At 32.9% G+C, this 22,311-nt stretch overlaps 1 protein-coding gene across 3 annotated transcripts in view; it reads left to right on the top strand.

The window, feature by feature from the left end:
- Positions 1-22,311, top strand: part of TRHDE (thyrotropin releasing hormone degrading enzyme) — a 530,611-nt gene that overhangs the window by 373,260 nt on the left and 135,040 nt on the right. For all 3 annotated transcript variants that reach the window (XM_031938822.1, XM_031938821.1, XM_031938820.1), the window contains exons 8-9: positions 13,618-13,683; positions 14,384-14,571. In XM_031938822.1, the coding sequence (XP_031794682.1) occupies positions 13,618-13,683; positions 14,384-14,571 (254 nt within the window). The remainder of the gene's footprint in view (positions 1-13,617; positions 13,684-14,383; positions 14,572-22,311) is intronic.

Genomic DNA, 22,311 nt, shown 5'->3' with positions numbered 1-22,311 from the left:
AGTAATTAGTGAGCAAACTGTCTGAAAGAGTAATAATATTTACATTATTATTGTTGATGTTTGTAAATCCTTTCATTCATTTCTATATTCTTGACTTATTCATGTCTTATTTAAATACAAAAAAAATAGACTTGAGCATACATTGAGTCCTCTAGAGTAGAGATGTCAAATTTATTGACCTGCAAATGCCCTCAGAGTTCCAGGTTGCAGCTCAAACCAGATTAAAATGTAATTACGTAATGTTTAACAAAATAAATAAAAATTTGGTACAATATTGATAATATTAATTTAATGTTTTCTAAGTCCATATTCAAGAACTTTTTTGGCTTGGTACCACTGCAGCAGAATATTCAATGCCCATATAGAAAGCTGATGTTTGATAAGCTGCATCAGCAAAATAATAATTTTAAGAACAATTGATATAAAATGTAGTGTTTTGGGGGTGACTATATAAGATCATCAAGGATCTACTTTTTAAAATCTTTTATTGATCTAGCTATTGTATCAGGCTCTGATGAAAAACACAATGAAAAACTCCCCAAAAACCCAACTATTATAGATTCTTTCTTCAATGTTCTTGAGCTTGTTAAGTGTACTATTCTTGATATATACTATGTAATGATAGAAAAAATAGGCAACAAATTTGAATCTGGTAGACCACTAATGAACCATTGGGTGAAAGTGATTTGTATAAATACACTTGTCTCCTCCAAGACAGATACACACAACATAAAGACATTAAAGAGATGACTGTGACTGAATATATCTTGAAATCAAAGCTGAATAGAAAAAGCACTTAAAATCTATTTGATTCCAATTATAAAGTGTACTTTTGACCTAAAAATGGATCATAGCATCAATTAGCCTAACAAAAACCCGTACAGGATTTACATTTCTTTTTTAAAAAGTAGGAGGAAAGGGGCAGCTAGGTGGTGCAGTGAAGTCAAGAGGACTTGAGTTCAAATCTGGCCTCAGACACTTAACACTTCCTAGTTGTGTGCCCCTGGGCAAGTCACTGAATTCCAATTGCCTTAGGAAAAAAAAAAAAAAAAAGTAGGAGGAAGAATGATAAACAAGAGCACGTAGGTCAGAAATCTCTAAAGATATTTTTTAAATTAACAGATATCAGTTCACTGAACAGTAGTCAGTGCTGATAAGAGATTTGCTAATGGATTTGTCAAATGTAATTGAAAGCAATTTAGCCATGTATGGAGTTTATCGAATAGACAACATTCAAAGATGTAACAGAAAAGTACCTTTCATGGTATATGAGTACTTCCTTAAATGAAGGTTCAAAAAGAAAGTTGCCAATCCAAGCAAGAGGCCAAAGGGAATGGAGAAGAATTCTGCTGGGGGTGGAAGCAGATTGGTAGTCTGGGACATCATTGGTTGGTATGAGTGAAGAGGAAAATTGCAATTTAGCCAAGAGTACATCAAAACAATGACTATGATGAATTTATTTTTAGAGGATGGAGGTGATGGAAATTTAGAACTAGTCCTTTGCCACTGGAAGTTATAGAAAAGTTGTTATTTTTAAAGAGCCCTGACATGAATGATCAATGTAGATTATGAGGAAATGGAGAGACAGAAAAAGACACACACACACACACACACACAGAAACAGAGACAGGTTTGTTAAGCAAGAGCTTATTATCTGTACATGAAAGGCACTATGTTAAACACTAGAAATACAAATATAAACAGAAAGAAACTCCCTGTTCTCAAAGAGCTTACATTTAAAGGAGGAAGACAACACATAGAGGGGAACAAAAAGATAAGAAAAGGGAGATAACTGGATTCTATGCCCAGGGATGAAGTAGTCTGGGATACCAAGGGCTGATCAGAGTTTGAAGATAGCATGATTACTAGTGTTAGTGTTCCCTCAAATATAGCTTCAGAAAGAAAGTTATCAGTCATAGCAAGAAGCTTTAGGGATTAGAGGTGGTGCTAGAATGAGAAGAATGCTGCTGGGGGCAGAAGTGCAGAGGTAGCCTGGGACTTCATGAGTGTGAAGAGGAAAGCTATGCAACATCATTGTTGTGTTTTTATTCAGTTATGTCTGACTCTTCAAGACCTTATAGATTAGAGCACTCGAGGTCTTAATATCCTTTATTCTCCCAGGAATACACTATAAGGTATAAAAATTTAGTAATTATCAAATGTCTTCTTAGATATGAGCTAGTTGCTTGATTATACATCAGCTGCTCACTCCCCTTCATTATCTGAGAAACAAATCCTTTTATTATAAATACAGATTTAGAAAAATCTTTCAGAATCAAACTCATAAACTTGGAATGGAACCTTTGTTATAAATCCAAAGTTTCCCAGATATAACACTGATCCCTAAAAACACTTTTTAGTGCCAAACATTCATAATTTTAATATTCTCAATAATAATCCTAATTGTCATAATGTAACAATATGTATACATAAATATAAAAATTTTAACATTCAATGGAAGCAGCTGGTAGCTCAGTGGATAGAGCATTTACCTGAGTTTAAATGCATCCTCAGACATTTCCTACTTTGGACAAGTCACATAATCTCTGGGTTGCCTGTCAATCTGAACCGAATCTACTGGAGAAGGAAATGGCAAACCAATCTAGTATCTTTGTCAAGAAAACTCCTCAAATAGGGTTGCAACATATGAGACATGACTGAAATGACTGAACAAAAAACAAATTCTTAATCTCTAAACTACATGGAATAAAATGCTTTCAAAATAGGAAGACATATAACAGAAGATATAAAAACCATGTCAGAGTAGAAGACATCTATGAATCCCAATATCTTATCTGCTATTGGACAATGTATTTACATTAAGCCTGCAGAGGATGAGCTTATATGCCAATACCTTTATTCATATAATGAAAGTAATTTTATTCATTTGCACAATAATATTTACAACATTAAATATGAAAGTAGAATAATAGCAGGAGAAGGACTTGATTCAAGACTGTTTCTATCTGAACTCCACTGAAAAATTGTTGGGTTATGAGGAGGTTTGATTCATTTGGTAGTGATGTTCCATGATTACCAGCCATACAGCTTTGCCAGAGGTATCTTCATGAAAATATATGGGGTCATAGAAAGGATTGTACCCTTGCAAATACCGTATGCCTAATTTCCTAGGGCAGTTAGATGACATAGTGTGTAGAACCTGGAGTTAGGAAGGCCTGAGTTTAAATTCACCTTCAGATAGATATTAGCTGTGTGAATCTGATTGTCACTTGTTTCTGCCTCAGTTTCCTCTTCTGTGAAATGAACTAGAGAAAGAAATGGCAGACAACTCCAGGTATCTTTGTTAAGAAAAACCCAAATGGGGTAATGAAGAATTAAATAGAACTGAAATGACTCAACAGCAGCAGCAACAACAGCAGTCTCCTAAATTGTTGTGAGTTGAGTTCATTATTCAGATCCACAAGCTGTCCAAAATATCTATGTATATATGCTCATGTGTATGTTTGTGTCTGAGTAGATTTTGTGCAGTCCAGTGATTATCTAGTAACTCATGGTACTAAGTATCCCTTCACTGAGATATATAGGGCAACTCTTCTGTAATTTTTAAGAAAGCCTAGGGCACTAAGAGGTTAAATGGCTTCCCCTTGGTCATATTGCTAGAATGTGTCAGAGGTGAGATTTGAACCCATGATCTTCCCGATTTACAGACCATCCCTGGATCTTCTACAGAGGGTTGTTTCATACATGCAAGCCCTCCTACCATGGTTTTCCCTTCCATACCCTCTCATATATGTTTTTTTTTTTAAAATCAAAAACTCTCTTCTATACTTTTCAGAGAACTCTTAGCTTCTTAACGTCATTTGCTCTAACCTAAGAAGAACATGGGAACTTCTGGGTTCTGGCTCATTTCCCTAGATGGAACTTTAGTATTCTTACTTTCATTATGGTAGCACGCTTTCCTCATTTTCATTTCTTCTCAAAAGACATTAAGAAAAGAACAGGTTTTATTATCGCAGCAAAGGACACATGAAAAGAGACTCATGCTCAAGCCTGTCCAGCATCAGGATCTTCCTTTTTCTTTCCAGCACTCTATATGATCCTAAAGAACTATACTGTCCTTTTTACTTATAATACTATGGTAGAACCCACCATCCACTCTACCCCTTCAAAAATAGCTAAAAAAGCTCAAAAGTTTGATAGAATATTATGAAACTACTCCTTCTGATAGGCTGCTGCCTATTCCCAATGATGTATTTATTTCTCTTGACTACAAGTCAAGTCTACAAGTGAGAGGAAAACACATGGAGTCCATATAGAATCAAAAATCTGAGAATTACTTACCATGCTTTAAAGAGCCCCTGTCTCCCTCCCAGCCCTCTATCCCAGAATAGCATAAAGTTCCTGTGATTTATAGTGTTGCCATTTATGTAGTTCTAGAAAATCATTTCAGATATTGTCCTGTGCTTCCCTCTACTCCATCTTATTGCCTTGTTCCTGTACCACTCTCATGCTACTACTCTTCTTTTTTTTTTAATAATAGCTTTTTATTTTCAAAATATATGCAAAAATAGTTTTCACCATGCATTTCTGCAAAACTTTGTGTCCCAAATTTTCTCCATCCCTCCCCCTCATTTTCCTCCCATAGACAGTAAGTAATTCAATATAGATTAAACATATGCAATTCTTCTAAACATATTTTCACATTTATCATGCTGCCAAGAAAAATCAGACCAAAAAAGGGTAAAAATGAGAAAGAAAAAAAAAAGCAAGCAACAACAAAAAAGGTGAAAATACTATGTTGTGATCCACATTTAGTCCCCCTCTTTCTGGATACTGCCCTGGTCTGGACAGAAATTAGGATACTGGCTTGCCATAACTGATGCACTTTCCTCCTAATTAACATAACACACACATTTTTGGTGCATTAGTTATTATTATTATTTATTAGTTTCATCTCTGATAGGTTATAGTACTAACTTTGAGACTGGAATCCTGGTCTGAGTGTTTTATAACTTTTCCACAACTTTCTTTTCTTGTTATAAAGAAACATGTCATAGCCTTTCCTTTCATGCAAAAGGTTGCCTCAAATGACTTGGGAATAACTTACCATTAAAATGAATCATGCATTTTTATCAGTTTTGTTAATTGTGTTAGATCTCAAATTATTTATCTATGTTTCTTCTTAGATGAAAGAAACATGATTTGTTGATGCGACCCATACTTACACATTTCCTGTCTTGGTAGAATCTGTGTGAATTTGCATTCTTTTGCTATAACCCAAGAGAATGTGTCATATTTCAGACATAATAAGATATCAGAGCAGAAGCTTTTGAAGTTGCTTGACTAAGTTATTTTAATGTCTTATCTTATTTAATCACATTTTTAATCGATATATTAAGCATAGCATGATCTTGTATTTGACATCTCTCAAGCAACATGATTTATAGGAAGATATATAGTTCACTATAGACTGTTATAAATGGAAGTCTTACTATTCCTATTCTCATACATTGATCAAAGATGTTACAATATGCTCATAGACCCTTGATAGAAGGAATTTTGGGGGAGGAGAGGGGATGATTTAAGAACACTTTTTGTACTATTAAGATAGTTCTTTCCTTTAATTGAAAATTAGTGCCTTATGAACAGACAATTTTCAGATGATGAAATTGAAACTATTTCCACTCATATGAAAGAGTGTTCCAAATCACTATTAATCAGAGAAATGCAAATTAAGACAACTCTGAGATAGCACTATACACTTGTCAGACTAGCTAAGATGACAGGAAAAGATAATGATGAATGTTGGAGGGAATGTGGGAAAACTGGGACATTGATGCATTGTTGGTGAAGTTGTGAATGAATCCAACCATTCTGGAGCGCAATCTGGAATTATGCCCAAAAAGTTATCAAACTGTGCATACCCTTTGATCCAGCAGTGCTACTACTGGGCTTATATCCCAAAGAAATGCTAAAGAAGGGAAAGGAACCTGTATGTGCCAAAATGTTTGTGGCAGCCCTTTTTGTGGTGACTAGAAACTGGAAAATTTTTGTGGTGACTAGGAACTGGAAAATAAATGGATGCCTATCAATTGGAGAATGGTTGGGTAAAATGTGGTATATGAATGTTTTGGAATATTATCTGTAAGAAATGACCAGCAGGATGAATACAGCAAGGCTTGGAGAGACTTACATGAACTGATGCTGAGTGAAATGAGCAGAATTAGGGGATCATTATACACTTCAACAACAATACTGTATTGAGGATGTATTCTGATGGAAGTGGATTTCTTTGACAAAGAGAAGATCTAACTCAGTTCCAATTGATCAATGATAAACAGAAACAGCTACACCCAGAGAAGGAACACTGGAAAATGAGTGTAAACTGTTTGCATTTTTGTTTTTCTTCCCATGCTATTTTTACCTTCTGAATCCAGTTCTCCCTGTGCAACAAGAGAACTGTTCAGTTCTGCATGCATTGTATCTAGGATATACTATAACATATTTAATATGTATAAGACTGCCTGCCATCTAGGAGAGGAGGTGAAGGGAGGGAAGGCAAAAGTCGGAACAGAACTGAGTGCAAGGGATAATGTTGTAAAAAATTACCCAGGCATATGTTCTGTCAATAAAAATTTTATATATATATATAGAATGAAGGACAAACCAAAAAAAAAAAAAAGAAAAAGAAAATAAGTCCTTAAGTGCCTTAAGGTTCTCCCCACCCCCCCCCGAATGGATTTCCTGACTTCATTATCTTGAATGCCATTTTCTTTTGTTTATATAACTTATTAAATATTCTCATGTTCTAGTAAAAATATGGTAGTTCCACTGTCAGGAACAATGAGAATGTGAGTTATTATAGAAGTGCTGGCAGATCTGTTCCATTTTACATCTGTTTGTTCTCATCTTGATCTTAGAACAGTTAAAACTACAAATTGTCCTTCAGCTCTTTTATTAACACATGCAATTTATTTGAATAAGCATCCATTTTAAATAAAAAAATTTGCATTAACTTTTTCTAGGATATTGTTCTTATATTATATAAATAAATAGCCTCATTCTTCAGTTTTTTTTCCAATTACCAAGCATTAATTTTTTTCCTTTCCTTTTTAAAAAATAAAAAGAAAATGTAGAAACACTATCATATAAGCATAGTCAAACAAGACAAATATTTATTGTTAGCCACATCCAAAAATGTGTTTCACACTGTGCATATTAATCATCAGCTCTCTTTCATCTGGTGGGCAAAATCTTAGAGTTCCTTTAATTTGCATTTCTCTAATTATTAGCAATTTAGAACATTTTTTCAGATGATTATGTTAACTTTTCCCCCTAGAGATTTCCTTATTGATTGGGGTATAATGTTCAATTTTCAAAATACTAATCAGTTCCTGAGATAGCGTGGAAATGATACTTTTATCAAAGAAACCTAATGCAACAAAAAAAAAAACTTCTCACTTAATTTATTTTCCCTAACTTTAGTTATGTTGGATTAATTTTTACAAAAATATTACTTTTACATATTTTAATTTTTTTCATTTTTATCTTTGATATTATCTCTTTCTTATTTAGTCAGTACCTTTCTTCCTAATCTGAAAGGCAATTTCTTTTTTGTTTAAATAACATGACACTTTATGTCTCTGTCATGTTATTTGGAGCTTATCTTAGTATAAGATGTGAAATGTTCTAAACTTCATTTCTGTCATTGATGTCCAGATTTTTGCAGTTTTTAAATACTAGAATTTTAAATATCTTAGATTCTTTTTTGTTTCATTGCTACATGTTATATGCCTGGCAAATGACTTTTTTCCCTTTCCATTTATTATTCCTAAAATAATAACATAAAGCTACAATTATGAATCCCTCAGATAACATTGATTGGTTCGGTAACAATTGAAATAACTTGTATATAAGAGTATTGCCTTTTCTTTTAAAAACAATATTGTTTTAATTATTTGAAACTAGTAACATCATTCATATTGTTATGAATCAACAGCAGGGAAATGAAATTATGAAAAAAAGGCCTATTTTTAATGTCTGATATAAACGCAAAATAATTGAGTTCATTTTTGAAAGTGATCAAGTGAGTCAACTTCCTGTTCATCTTGTGATATAAATTCAAGATTAGCTAGGATTAGAGTTGGATAAAGATAAACTTCTCTTGATTACTATTTAACTGCTGTTTTCCATAAAGTAAGCTACAGCATGATATGTTTGGTTCCAATTATCAGGGTAGAAATTGCCTATGCAAATCAATGCAAGGCAATGAGGTGTGGAGAAAATATCATTATTCTTGGTTGGTACTCATGAAATTCTGATGACTTTAAGTTAATGACAGCCAAATAAAGCAAGGGATTATTAGCAATGAAAACATGCAGTTCTCTGGGTTAGAATAGAAGTATCCATTAAGGTAGACTTCATTGATTATATGGCAGCTATAAGCATCTATTTATATTATAAATATAAATTCATATATATTTTCACATAGCTACATACATATATATATATATATATGTATACACACACATATGTGTGTGTGTGTATACTCATATATATTTACACATGAATGTATGTGTGGGTATTGTATGCTTTGTCATGGCCAGTAGATTTTCAAATTTGTAATGATATATTGGGCATATAAATGAGAAAGCTAACCATCCACCTGAGTGCACAGTATGAAGCAGCATGGTATTCTGGTAAAGAATGCTAGATTATGATTTAGAGGACCTTTATTCTAAACCCAACTCTGATATTATCTCTGTGTATGACTTCAGGCAAGTTACTTAATCTCTCAGGACTTTTGTTTGGGATGATTTCTGAGATATCTTCCAGTTCTGAACCCACTACTAAATTAATTCCTATAGAGTGTTTTTCAATGTTGAAATGGTGGCCTCTATGACACTTGTGGGAAAAGAAGGATGGAATAAACATTTATTTAGTGTTTACTATGTATTAGACATTGTGTTATGAATTTTCATCTATTATCTTATTTTATCCTCACAAACAAGTCTGCCATATAGGTGCTATTACTATTCTGGGTTTTTGTAGTTAAGAAAACTGAGGTAAAAAAATATGAAATAATTTGTTTAGGGTCACACAGCTAGTAAATAGATGGTATTTGAACTTACTTCTTCCTGACAACAGATTCCTACACTGAACACAGCTCCAAATAGTGAAGTAAAAATACAGATAGGGACTGGACCTTCTTTTACTAGTGACTTGGGGTACTAAGATATTGTAACATACCCAGGATCACAAGCCCAATATGTGTCAGAGGCGGTTCTTAAATCAGGGTCATCCTAGCTGTAAAGCCATTTCTCTATCCACTTCCACTATTCCATATCAGCTCTGATTAGTGTTTGTAAATTTAGCCTTCAGTTATATAATAATATGATACAGTATACTGCTTGTTGCCATCAGTATTACTTAATTTTCAAAATAATTATTATCAATGCAATAAGTGCTGTCCACTGCCATGTTTTAGGTTATTTCCTTAAAAAAATTTGCACACATTCATTTCGTTTTATTTTTTGATAGAGTTTGATGTAATCAAGAAATGACTACAGAGTTAAAATTAATTGGTGGCTTTGGAAGGAAAGATTAAATTTAAATTAATGGAAATAATCTCTCTAGATTTGATAATGAAGGATTTTCATCTCCATTGTGAAAGAATGTTAAATCAGTGTCTTTTTTTTTAGCCTGTCCTCTTTTTGTTTCTCCTCTCTTTTCCTTTCTTTTTCTTTTCTTCCTTTCCCTTTCCTACCCCTGTCAAAGAGGGCCATGAAACAACACAAGCTTCAAAATTCTACTCTAGGTGAATACTCCAAGAACCCAATATTTCTGATTATGAAAATGGCAAATAAAGATCAGTAGAAAGAAAATGAACTAATAAATAATTCAGCAACAAGTTAAATGCAACTTTTGGCTTCTGTGTTAAATTCTTTTTATGTGTCATTTCTATATTCTAAATGGAGGCTTGGAGCATTTCTATGGTATTGTCTTTTCTTTGACAATATTATTTTTCTGACATTGCTCAGCTGAGACATGTGCAATTACCCAAGTCAGCATTGGGAGTTGGTTTCTCCAGCCTATGATGAAATGAGAGTTATTCCTTGTGGTGTTATGAATGACTGACAAATACAGAATCTATCCCCTGTGCTAGAATTTGTACAACAGAAAATGTACTTAGCAAATTTGAATTATACCAGAAATATCCCATGCTACACAGATCCCCACTAAGAGGAAATTCTTCCAGTTTCATTTCTATCTTCATATAAATAGGACTTTGCCTACTGCCACTGGGTAGAGAGGGATGATAAACATTTCCAAAGAAGCAGAGAGCTCTGATTTACAATCAAATATACTATTTCCAATTTCCTTCTTCCCTTTGAAGTCAGAAAATTGTATATCTAACAGCCATAACTAAATGTCAAAATCATAATGATAGAAATGCTGGCTCTGCAGAAAGGGAGTGAGGAGAGATGGTACTCATAGTGCAAAGTAAAGACTTAATGGCTAAAAATAAGGCCTCAGCCCCAAACTGGCTGCACATGAAACAAATTCAGCACTGAGTTTCTTTATGGGATATTAGTTTGTAGGTTATAGCTCTGGAATCAAATGCATATTATTTTTATAAGAGGGAGCCTGTCCTCTGCAGAGAAGCTCAGAGACTTCAAAGCCAATGTAGAGAGGGTACCTTTAGAGATTTACCTTTGATAAATTGGTCCATTTCCAATCCTCCAGTTTTTTGGTCTTTTGGTGGCTGAAAGGGGAGCAATGGAAAATCAGTCATATAATCTAAAGATGAATAAATTTCCAATTAGATTGGTCACAGCTGGACAAGGCCTTCTAACCAGGGATTCTTTCTTGCCCTCCTTAAATTATCAGTATTTTTTTCTAATCACATGTAAAGATAGTTTTCAATATTCACTTTTATAAAATTTTGATTTCAAAATTTTTTCTCCCTCTCTCACTCCTTCCCTCCCCATCCCCAAGAGGACAAGCAATCTGATATAGATCCTCACTAGTTTTGTTTCTGATTACTGTCTCCCTCAATCTGTCCTTCCTTCTACCATCTCCTTTCTTTTCTTTCCCCTTCCCCCTATTATTTTTGTCCTCCCTTCTATCCATTCCAGCCCTTTTCTTTTTCCTTTCTCTTCCTATTTCCCTATAGATAAGACAAATTCCTAAACCCAATTGAGTATGTATGTTATTTCCACTTTGAACAGATCTGATGAGATTAAGGTTCAAGCAATGCTCATCCACCCCTTTCCTCTTCTTCTAGTACAATTCTTTTTCCATTCCTTAATTTTTTATATATCATCACTTCAAAATCAACTTATAACCACACCTTCTGTCCATCTATACCTGTTCTGACTGCCTTAACAAAGATATAGTTCTCTTCTGGTCTAGGCCAGTTTTTTTTTCCAATGAGGTATTTTACATTTTCTTCTATTTTTTTATTCTTTTGATTTTGTTTGACTTATTCTTGATATCTTATAGAATAATTAACTTTTGTTTTTCTAATTTTTAAGGAATGATTTTCTTCAGTTAATTTTTGTACTTTTTTTCCATTTGCCTAATTCTACTTTCTAAGAATTTGTTTTCATCAATGAATTCTTTTTCTTCCAAATTTGGACAATTTTATTTAAGGAACTGTTTTCTTCAGTAAAATTTTGTCCTTTCTTTTCCAAGCTATTTACTCTCTCTTGCATACCTCTCATTTCTTTTCCCATTTTTTCTTCTATCTCTCTTACTTGACTTTTAAAATCCTTTTTGAATTCTTGAGTCTTCCAAGAAGGCTTTTTTGGGTCTGAGACCAATTCACATCTCTCGTTAAGTTTTTGCATGTAGGCTTCAATACTTGTTTCAATATTTTCTGTCATCATAGTAGCTTTCTGTGATTAAGATTCTTTTTCCTTTCTTGCTCATTTTTAGTCTATTATTTGGCTTTTAAAGTTGAGGTCTGCTTCTGGGGTACAGGAGGTACTGTCCCAAGTTTCTTGTGCTAGGGGCCAGGGGCTGGTCACTTACTTTGAGCACTGAGGTCTCAGATGCTGGTAGCTTGCTCAATGCAATGGGGTAGCTTGGCCTCATCCTGCCTGTTGTTGCCTTCTGGCAGGAGGCTCCATCATTGGTCTCTTGTGTCACTGGCTTATTGAATTAGGTCAGAGGGCCTTTGTTGCTTATCTGTGCTATGATTAAGAGCATCCTGCTGACTCCCTTTTTCTCCAAGTGAGAGGGAACTTTTCTGAAGTACTTTTAAGTTATCTTAAGCTGGAATTTTTTTTTCATTCTGTGTTTGTATAGACTCTGTTGATCCAGAATCTGTTTAGAGGCTTGATTTAATGTTTTTTTACGCTCAGATAACTGGTATCTCTCTGCCATCTTCACTGTGTGACCCAGGGATTCTAATAGTAAAACACACACACACACACACACACACACACACACACATACAACACACACACAGAATGAAACACACACACAGAAGAGAGAGTGAAGGGCGGGGAGAAGAGGGATGGAGAGAAATGCTATTTCATTTTAAATTCTCCATTTCTTGTAAATATAGATCTATTAATGTCTCAGAAAGAAAAACATTTTAACATATTGCAGTTGATTGAGTTCTCTTTTCTCCATTTTTCCTAAGGAAAATACTTTTCTTTGAGGTTTCAAGATGAGAGACAGATGGGCTTTTTATTTCTCCCTTAAAGATTTCAGAGCAGGTGCAGCTTTCTGTAGAGCCAACAGGTCCTTTATATCAGCTATAAGTTGACCTGCTACAATAAAGAAAATGATTCCACTAGGGATTTTATTTTACTTTTTATAAATTAGTCAACAAATATTTATTAGGTTCCTGCTTTCTGCCAGGTACTATACTAAGCTTTTGCAAATTAAAATTAAATTCCCTTTAATTCCAGAAGCATTTATGAGGTATCTATCATATGGAAATAATTCTGTTAGTTGCTAAGGATGCAAGCAAAAACAAAAGCCAACAAACCAACAAACAACAACAAAAACCCTAAGAAATCCCTGCCCTTAAGTAGTTTACATTCTTTTGGGAAAAGTTGAGGAATGATAGCATATATATTGATGATTAAATACAAAATAAATATAGCTAGTTTCTTACAGAAAAGTACTAGCAACTTCTAGGATCAGGATAGTTTGTTCCAGTGCTTAAAATATAATAAATACATATTACATGTGTTTTGGTAAGTTTCCTGTAGGAGGTTACTGTTGATTTGGACTTTGAAGGAAACTAGAGATTCTATGAACTGGAAATGTATGTCAACAACAAGGGACAGCTTATACAAAAGAAGAAAAATGGCAGATGGTATGTGGCATATGGAAAATACTAAGCACGCTAATGTGTCTAAAAGGAATTATGGTCTTCCTTGCCCACATTTTAAAAAACAATTAGTGTTATTTGAAAAATTAATTTAGAACATGTTATAGGTGAATTTCAACATCACTTTAAATACTAATTTAAATTTCTTAAGAAAATATCAGTATCTTTGTTTCTCCCTCTTTGTAATACAAAATATGCAGTTCCTACAACTGGAAATAGTTAATCAAATTAAGAAATGACTTTCAGTTGTTGACTTGGTAATTATTTGATTTGTGAATTGTAATTACTGATTTATATTCTTTTAGGATTATTTAACCATTCATAAGTATGGCAATGCAGCTAGAAGTGATCTGTGGAATACCCTATCAGAGGTAAAGTATATTTTGCTTATGGGCTACCACATCTTACTGTTGTATTCTTTGGTGTGTGAATGCACCCATATGTGCACGTGTGTATATGTGTGTTATGTTAAGGAGAGACTATGTTATATAATTTTAATTGAACTGTTAGTACCCTTTAGTATTTCTGCTTCCCTTTTCTTCAGTCTACCTTTATTGTTTATTTGCTATGTAAATGATCTCTGTCCAGGACATTTAATGCCATCTATGCCCTCAATATTCAAAATACCCACAATGATATAGTTACCTTTTGCATCAGGGTAACCACACTTTCATTGAAATGGGATTTTGATATGGAAGTGACAGTCACATTAAAGGCAGAATTGTTAGATTTTTCAAAATCAGACATCATCCTGTATATGAATGACAAATGTTTTTGCTCTATTAGACAAAATAAAGTTAGTTAACAATGATGTTCTAAGTCCTCTTTGCTCCAACAATAAAATGTCTGCTTTATCTTCCATTTACATTAAAACATTAATGTTTACAAAGTCATTTTATGCCTGAGATGGGCAGAAAGCCTTTCCTTAGGTTAAAGGATATTAATTTTAATAGTACATGTTGGGTCACTTATTTTGAATTTAAAATATACTTTGTAGAGGTAAATATTTAGCAATAGCTAATTATTAATAGTACTTCAATAAATTTGCTTTTTAAATCTTGGTTTTTATAGGCTTTACGAAAGAATGGAAAATATGTAAATATTCAAGAAGTGATGGATCAGTGGACTCTCCAGATGGGTTATCCTGTCATTACCATTATGGGAAATGGGACAGTTGACAATATGATTGCCATTACTCAGCAACATTTTATTTATGACAGCAGGGCAAGAGTCAGGACCACTGAGTTTGGAAACAACAGGTATCAATTCTTTTTTAAAAGAACTGAACATTTTGAAAGTTGAATATGTGTCTTATCTTGTTTCTTGTTTGTCTTTTACTATCACTGTAGAACATGATTGTTTTAGATGAATCAATATGGCAACCGTATGATCTTTATTACTGGAGTTATAACTTTGTATAGTTTTTTTATTATATAATGATTTCTTTTTAAATTTAATTTAGTTTTGTTTCTCACTTCAGTTGACTGCCTAACCAACGAATAGTGAATTCAAATCATCTTATTCGAAAGCCAGCAATTCAGTATGTGAATGACTTTTCAAATATAAAATTAACATTTGTAAAGTGCTTTATGAATTGTAAGGCACTATGTAAATGGTTATTATTATTATTTATAATGCCATGCAAATTTAGCTTCTTGCTGATGCAGATAAATTTGCTGAAGTATTTACTTAGAAACCATACCACAAATTATAAAAGGGGAAAATATTGAAAACTGAACAAATCAGGTTTCCTTTCTAATTATATCAAACTACTTTCAAAATGACATCAATAATATAACTGCTTTGTATTGAGTGATGCTATTTTCCTCCACTTTTGTTGTTGTTAATATAAATAGCATATAAAATAATTTGATGATACATTTAAATGATTTTAATTTAAAAGTCAACTAGATGGCACAATGGGATCATTGGACCTGGAGTTAAAATCTGCTTACTACCTTAACCAATCTAAGGAAGTGACTTAACATCTAGCTACCTCAGCTTCTTTATCCATAAAATGGAGATAATAATAGCATTAACTCCTTGAATTGTTGAGAAGCTAGAATGAGATAATTTTGTAAAATGTTTATTTTAGTGCCTGACATATAGTAGGTGCTTAACAAATGTATGTTCTTTCCTTTACCTCCTTTTAAAATGTGAAATTATGAATTACTTGAGGATTAATTATTTAATTTGAAAATTGTTCTGTTGTTTAATTCTCCTTTTTACCACTTATATCATTCCAGTGATAATTTTAAAAGTCAATCCTTGAAGAGAAAGATAAGGTAACAAACACTAGGTCTAGTCAGTTCTGCTTTTTCTAAATAGCCTTGGCAAATAGGTTTGAAGAAAAAGAGATTGAAATTTAGGTATAGAATAAAGTGCTTAGATTAGATTATTTATGCTTACTCCTTTTATCTTTGAAAATTAAGAACTACTTATAGCTTTCAGACTTAGAGTTCACATTAAATATAATTTATTATCTTTAAGAAAAATGAAAATTTTTTCCAGTAGACTAGCTCCAAGATTGGCTGTATAAGGGCAAGCAATTAAGAGATTCATGGTTGTTTTTTTGTGTCTGAATTTGGAAGAAGGCTTAGGAAAGAAGTAGGTCTTAAATCATTACTCAAATAGATCAGACTTCATTCAACAAGTTGTTCATAAGAAGCAAATTGCACAGATTGGACATGCTTTTGGACAAGTTTGTCTTGATGTTTTTACTGAGTATATACCAGACAGATTGTTCTATTTACTTCCATCTGTAGCTTTCACAGCCACTGTGCTTGGAGATTGGTCAATACCCTAAAGGAAAAGCATACCAATTCTCTTGCTGAGGTAAAATTTAATTCAGTACCAAGGAATTTCTGGATAGCAATACTCTATGTAAAGCTATTCCACTCAGAATCTCTACCTGAGTTCTGACTTAATATTATCATAATTGTTCCCCTCTATTACTCTTAGCTCTTGCCAGCACTGATCTTTGTGTCTATCTTTCGATCTTGTCTTGACAGCCTGCACTCCTGACTTATTTATTCTTATCATTGTTATTAGTGTGTAGTCTGAAATCAGACTTTAAAATTCAATGCTTTCCTTTGGCCTTTTCTTCCTGGATGTCCCTTCTCTGAACTACAGCCTGTTTCTGTACTCCAGGTTTGATTTGTGAGAGCCATTCCAAGGAGTAGAAATACAGTTTCTGGGTCACATTTGATTAGGTGATTTGATATCTCTTGGATAATGTTGCTGAGTTCTCAGTCCATTGTGTAGAAGTTCCTAGGATATATGATAAAATAAAACTTGCAGTTATTGTCTATTACAATTATTTTTTGTTCCAGCAAACATTATCCAAATATAATAAATGAAACAATTCCTGCTCTCCAAGAACTTATCTCTGAATCCTCCCAAATTATCTTGAGGTTTACTGGCTAGATTTCTTTCTTAAGGATCATACCTTAATCCAAACCACTCTGATTCTCATTGATTGGCTACCTATAGATCTAGGCCAAATCCCATTTGATCATTGTTTGGGTCCTGATCGACTCAGATTGAATGTAAATACCAATCAGTTCTGCTTTGGCCAGAAATCCTGAATGTCTTCCCCTTCCAGATTTATTTACTTATAAAACATATATACATACATAATACATATACATATGAATGTATAAACTAGGTTAAGATAAAATATTCTTTGCTTCAATTGCTACCTAGCTTTAATCACAAAATATGTGGCACCTCAGTCAAACTTAGATCTGTTGAAGATCTTAGGTTAAAAAAGTCAAGGTCTCTCATTGCATTTAGGGACATCTGCAATCTTTCTGATCTATATCTGGCTACTGAATCCAGATGGCTCTGGAGGGAAAAGTGAGGCAGGTGATCTTGCACATTTCCCCCACCCCACACTTAATTCCAGTTCACTTGCATGACATGACATCATCTCCCTGTTTGTCCTTTTTGAATAGAAGGACAAACAACTATAACAATGAAGAGCATTTATTAAACTCTTCCTATGTGCCAGATTCTGTGTTAAGCATGGTTAAATAAGTATACTTTCAAGGCGTTTACATTCTAATGAGGAAGTCAATGACAATTAACTATTCATATTTAATAGATGTAAATAGGAAGTCATCTCAAAGGGTAGCCACTACAGTGAGAGCAGTTAGCGCAGAAGTTGGAGATGGATGATCTATTGTAGAAGATAGATTTGATCTGAGACTTAAAGGAAACCAAGGAAGCCACAAGGCAGAGGGGTAGACAGCATGTCTATGTGCTTATGTCTCATTATTCTACTGTCCCAGCTGGAAGTTATTCTCTTGAAAATTTTGAATCTGTCTTTGGTCAGCCTCTTGTTCTCTTTTGTATTACAGTTTTATAAGGCTATCTTTTTTTAATCTTCATTTCCTTCATATCTTTGAAGGCAGGAGCTGTGTTGAATCTATACATAAATGGTTCCCTATCTTTATTGAATAGATACTATTAACTAGAAAGGAGAAAGAACTATAGTTGAAATTCTTGATATCATTGACATAAGAAGGAAATCTTACATTTTATATTTTCTAAATAACAATTTTATGATAGCTTTGCATTTTCATATGTAATCATCTTTTTTTAAAATTATACCATATGTTGGAAATACTTATTTTATTCCATAAATAAAAACAAAGCAAAAAACCCCATAACAATTAACTTTTTATATTTAAACGGTTTGAAAGAATGTACAAAAAAAAAGTGACTAGCCTTGTCAAGTCCCTGCTATTCAGAGTTTGGATTAGTCTAGCAGTTATTGTTGCTGAAGTGGGATTAAACTACTTGTATTTTAAGTAACAGCTTTGACATTTTTCTTCCCACCATTTTTATTATCTCTATTGCATTTCCACATACTTCTGAGCATACCATACAATTTTCAAACCATTTCTAACACAACATTTGTATTTGAGCATTAGAAGGTCTGTATTAGAGAAGATAGATTAGACTGGCTCTCTAGGTTTTGCCTAGAAGGTAAATGTGGAGGCTGTGGATGAAAGCTTCAAGGAAGCAGATTTAGGCTTGAGGTAAGAAAGGGGGTAGGCAAAACTTCCTAACAATTAGAGTTATCTTAAAGTAGGATGGATTTTCCCAGAAGGTGATTCCTCCTAAACTTTATGCAATAGCTGATATGTTATATAAAGTTGGCTTATAAATGCAACCAATCAAAAAAAGCATTCTTAAAGACATTATCATGTGCCAAGTACTGTGATAGGTAGGCATTAGAAATAAAAAGGCACAAATGAAACTTCTTGCAGTCAAGAAGCTTATATTCTAACAATAGATACAGATATATAAATACATTTATATAAAATAAATATTTTCAGATCTATAAACCTTCATAAGAGACTTCCAGAATTGAATAGCTAGTGTTTTGACTTCAAGACCAGTGCTTTAATTTCTATATCTGCAGTCAAGAATTTAGCATGGAATTTGATAGTTCTCTTCATAAACTCACTGGATATTTAGGAAACAGGCTGCTAACGTTTTAACAATATAAATGATTAGTTATGACTAAGAATCTATTTTCCCCTCTTTGTATAATGTTCTGGATCTTTAATATACAATGCAAAAAATTGATTATGCACTAAAATTAACTTCCCCTGTCTTCTAGAAATACTGCAAATTGTTGTACATCTTGAACTGAGTTGTATAATTCATTCCATCTTCTTAGTTCCCCCAACTAATGGTGATTAGCTTATTAACAAAGTATGTCATAAAAATAGTGCATGGTATTAACTTTTGCTATGATGATAGAATTAATTATTTTTATTTTCTATTTTTTTCATTTTATTAACATTTTGTTTTTCTATCACCTTTATTTCCTGATTTGTCCCTTATGACAAAAATAAAAGAAAAAATATTTCAGAAAACAAACCATTATGCTATATCTAGCATTGTGTACAATATCCTATACTCATAATCTCCATCTTTGCAAAACATAACCAGAAGTGATGTAGTTATTAATTCAGTTCAACAAATATTTATGACTTGTTATTGGCAATGGCTAGTTGTTATAGTGTATAGAGCTCTAGGCTTAAAATCAAGAAGCTCTCATTTAAATACTGCTACAGTCATTGATTAGCTGTGTTACATTCAACAAATCACTTTCAATCTCTCAACTTCAGTTTCCTCAGCTATAAAATGAAAGACTTGGACTTGGTGTTCTGATATCCCTTCCATATTTATTTTCCAACAAAGCAATGTCCTAGTGTTAAAGATACAAAGACAAAGGGCAGTCACATTCAACAGAAAAAATATTCTATGTAAAAAAGTAAAAGAAATAAAAGATAACCTGATGATCAGTGAAGATTCACCAAATGCAATAGTGATTTGCTCTGATCAGGAAACGGTGGATTCTTAATTAGAGAAGCAAAGAAAGGTATGCATTCTGAACATGGGGTGAGGCCTGTGCCAATAAAAGTCTGGAAAGGATGGTTCATCCTTTCTACTACTACTACATCCTTTCTACTATATACTAAATATTAGACGTAAGCAATTGATACATAAATGTGAACCAGACTTTTGGGATGTTGACTTCTTTGTTTCTGGCTTCTTTCTTTAAAATGAAGGTAGTGATACAAACAGCAGATTATTAAGTAATGTAGCTGAAAGATTACTGGAAGTATTTCTTTGAGCTCCAAAGTCTAAGAATTCTATTCTTCATGCCCCTTGGATTTTCTTTCTATTCAAAGAGTATAAGATTGGTCATAGACAGCTGAAAGTTCTGGGGCGTTTTCACAAGTCTGTCATTCCTCACTTTTTTTTTTTAATGCTTTTTCGTTTACATTCAAGAAATTTCAGACTGTTGTCACACTGCTTTGTTTAAAAATGACCTTTCATTTAAGTCAAAGTCTAACACATGCATGAATAAAATCATCTAGAGATTTTTCCAGTAGAATAGTAAATTGAAAATAAAACTTTGGATGTTTTGAATTTTTTATTTAAAAATGGAAATTAATATTTATGCAAGATTTAAAATGTAAAAATATAATTCATTTTCAGAAGTTAATCTCCTTTTCAACATAACCCTATGTTGTTTTAGGCTGACTTTCACTACACACTACCCAGAGATCTTCATTCAACTGTCTTCAGGGGCTTCCAGTTTTTTAAAGGATGATAACAAAGGATGTAATTACTGTGTAGTCAGGTCATATTACTAGTGAGTGTCTGAAGTCAGATTTGAACTCAGGAAAATGAGTTTTTCTGACTCTAGGCCCAGTGCTCTATCTATGGGGCCATGTAGTATCTATCCCAGGCATTCAATAAATGTTTGCTAATAAAAGATACTATTTTAGAATTTTAAACTTTCTGTTCTGACTTTCTGCAATAGTGAAAGCAGGGGTGAAGAATCTTAGGTTTTCCCTACAATTTTGTGTTTGGACTTTTTATATTACAGAAACACTATTATTATTTTAGCATAAGGAAATACTGAATGGCAGCATGGATCAAATTCTACTGCCCTAGACTATACCTCTGAAAAATTACTCTAAAGGTATGACCCATTTTTTTTTATTGTGCTGAGATATCATTGAGATATCACTTTTTAAGGTGACCTTTTATTGGGGGGCCTAGAAAGCCTCTTTAAAAACAAAAGAAATAAAGTTTTCATTTTGCCTTATTTATATTCATCAAAAAAGGATATGATGTATTTACTCTAGGTTTTTTCTTTATACCACTTAATTTTTTGTGAGATTCTGAATCAACTTTTTTCCCCTAACCATATCACTGGTGCTAAGATATTTCAATATGGAATATTTATGGTCTAATGAAGACTAATAATGAAGCAAATACGTGTGAATATGTATTGTAATTAATATGTGTTATAAATCAATAAGCGTAATTATAAATATTACCAATACATTTTATTAAATTGCTATGGTTTCCCACAAAGATGATGTGGCTGTACCTCAAGACAAAAGACTTAATGTGGCAATTGTTTTTTTTTTTTTTGATCCAGAAGGTAGGAATTTGACCATTGAGGTTTTATCTTAATGTGAAGTAACATCATGTAAGTGACTTTAACTTTTATGTCCTTATTCATTTACAAAACAGAGATAATACCCTTCTTACTGAATTGTTATGAGAAATAATTAATAAGTATTATTGAAACTTTATAGAATTGGTATTAATTCATCTCTTGATGCTGAGAGACAATAAGTGAATTCTGAACTGCAATCTGGATGAGGGATTAATTTCTTTCTGGTTTATTCCAATAATTGAATGGAACTAAGTGATATATGGTATTGATCAAACTCATTGAAAATTAAATTTATTTATACTATTGTAAAATGTAAATCTGTCATTCACAAGGTTGATGCCTTCATTGTTGGGTTTATTTTTACTTCTTAAAAATTAATTTTAAAATTAGCATGCTACTATCACATTTATTGTCTACTTCAAGGGTCTGTTGTTTCATCATTGTGAGGATGGTTCTCTTCAATTCAGATTGTAATAATAGCTGACTCTAATGTTGAGGAAATGCTAGAGCCAATTTGTACCAACTCATAAGAATCAGTTTTTAATTTTTTTGAAAAGATGGATGCTTTTATTGGTATCTTCTTTTTTTCATGCCATTACAGTCAGTATCCTTTTCCCAACTCTTAGAGAGCTCTCCCATAAAAACAAAAAGAAATATTTTTTTTAGGTAGGAAAAAAAATCAATCCAACTAATCAATACATAGAAAAAGTCTGAAAGTATTCTCCCTCCCAGCCTCCATGAAGGATGAGTTGGGGCATAAATTGTTAAATTTTTCAGTATACCTTGGAAATCAGCAAATAATAGAAATCAGGGTTTGATTTTTTGTATTGTTGATTGTACTTCAGAATGTGATGAAAAATATTTGACATGTATATGCAGAGAACTGGTTATTAAGCATTTAAGGAATAAATCTCTAACCCTTCTAAATTTAGCAACTATATATTATCGATTCCTGGACTTGTATTTAAGATTTTTTCAACTCAATAGAGCCTGGCTAATC

The sequence above is a fragment of the Sarcophilus harrisii genome, chromosome 5, assembly GCF_902635505.1.
Source record: "Sarcophilus harrisii chromosome 5, mSarHar1.11, whole genome shotgun sequence".
In the NCBI taxonomy this organism is placed as follows: domain Eukaryota; kingdom Metazoa; phylum Chordata; class Mammalia; order Dasyuromorphia; family Dasyuridae; genus Sarcophilus; species Sarcophilus harrisii.
This window is presented reverse-complemented; position numbering and strand designations above follow the sequence as displayed.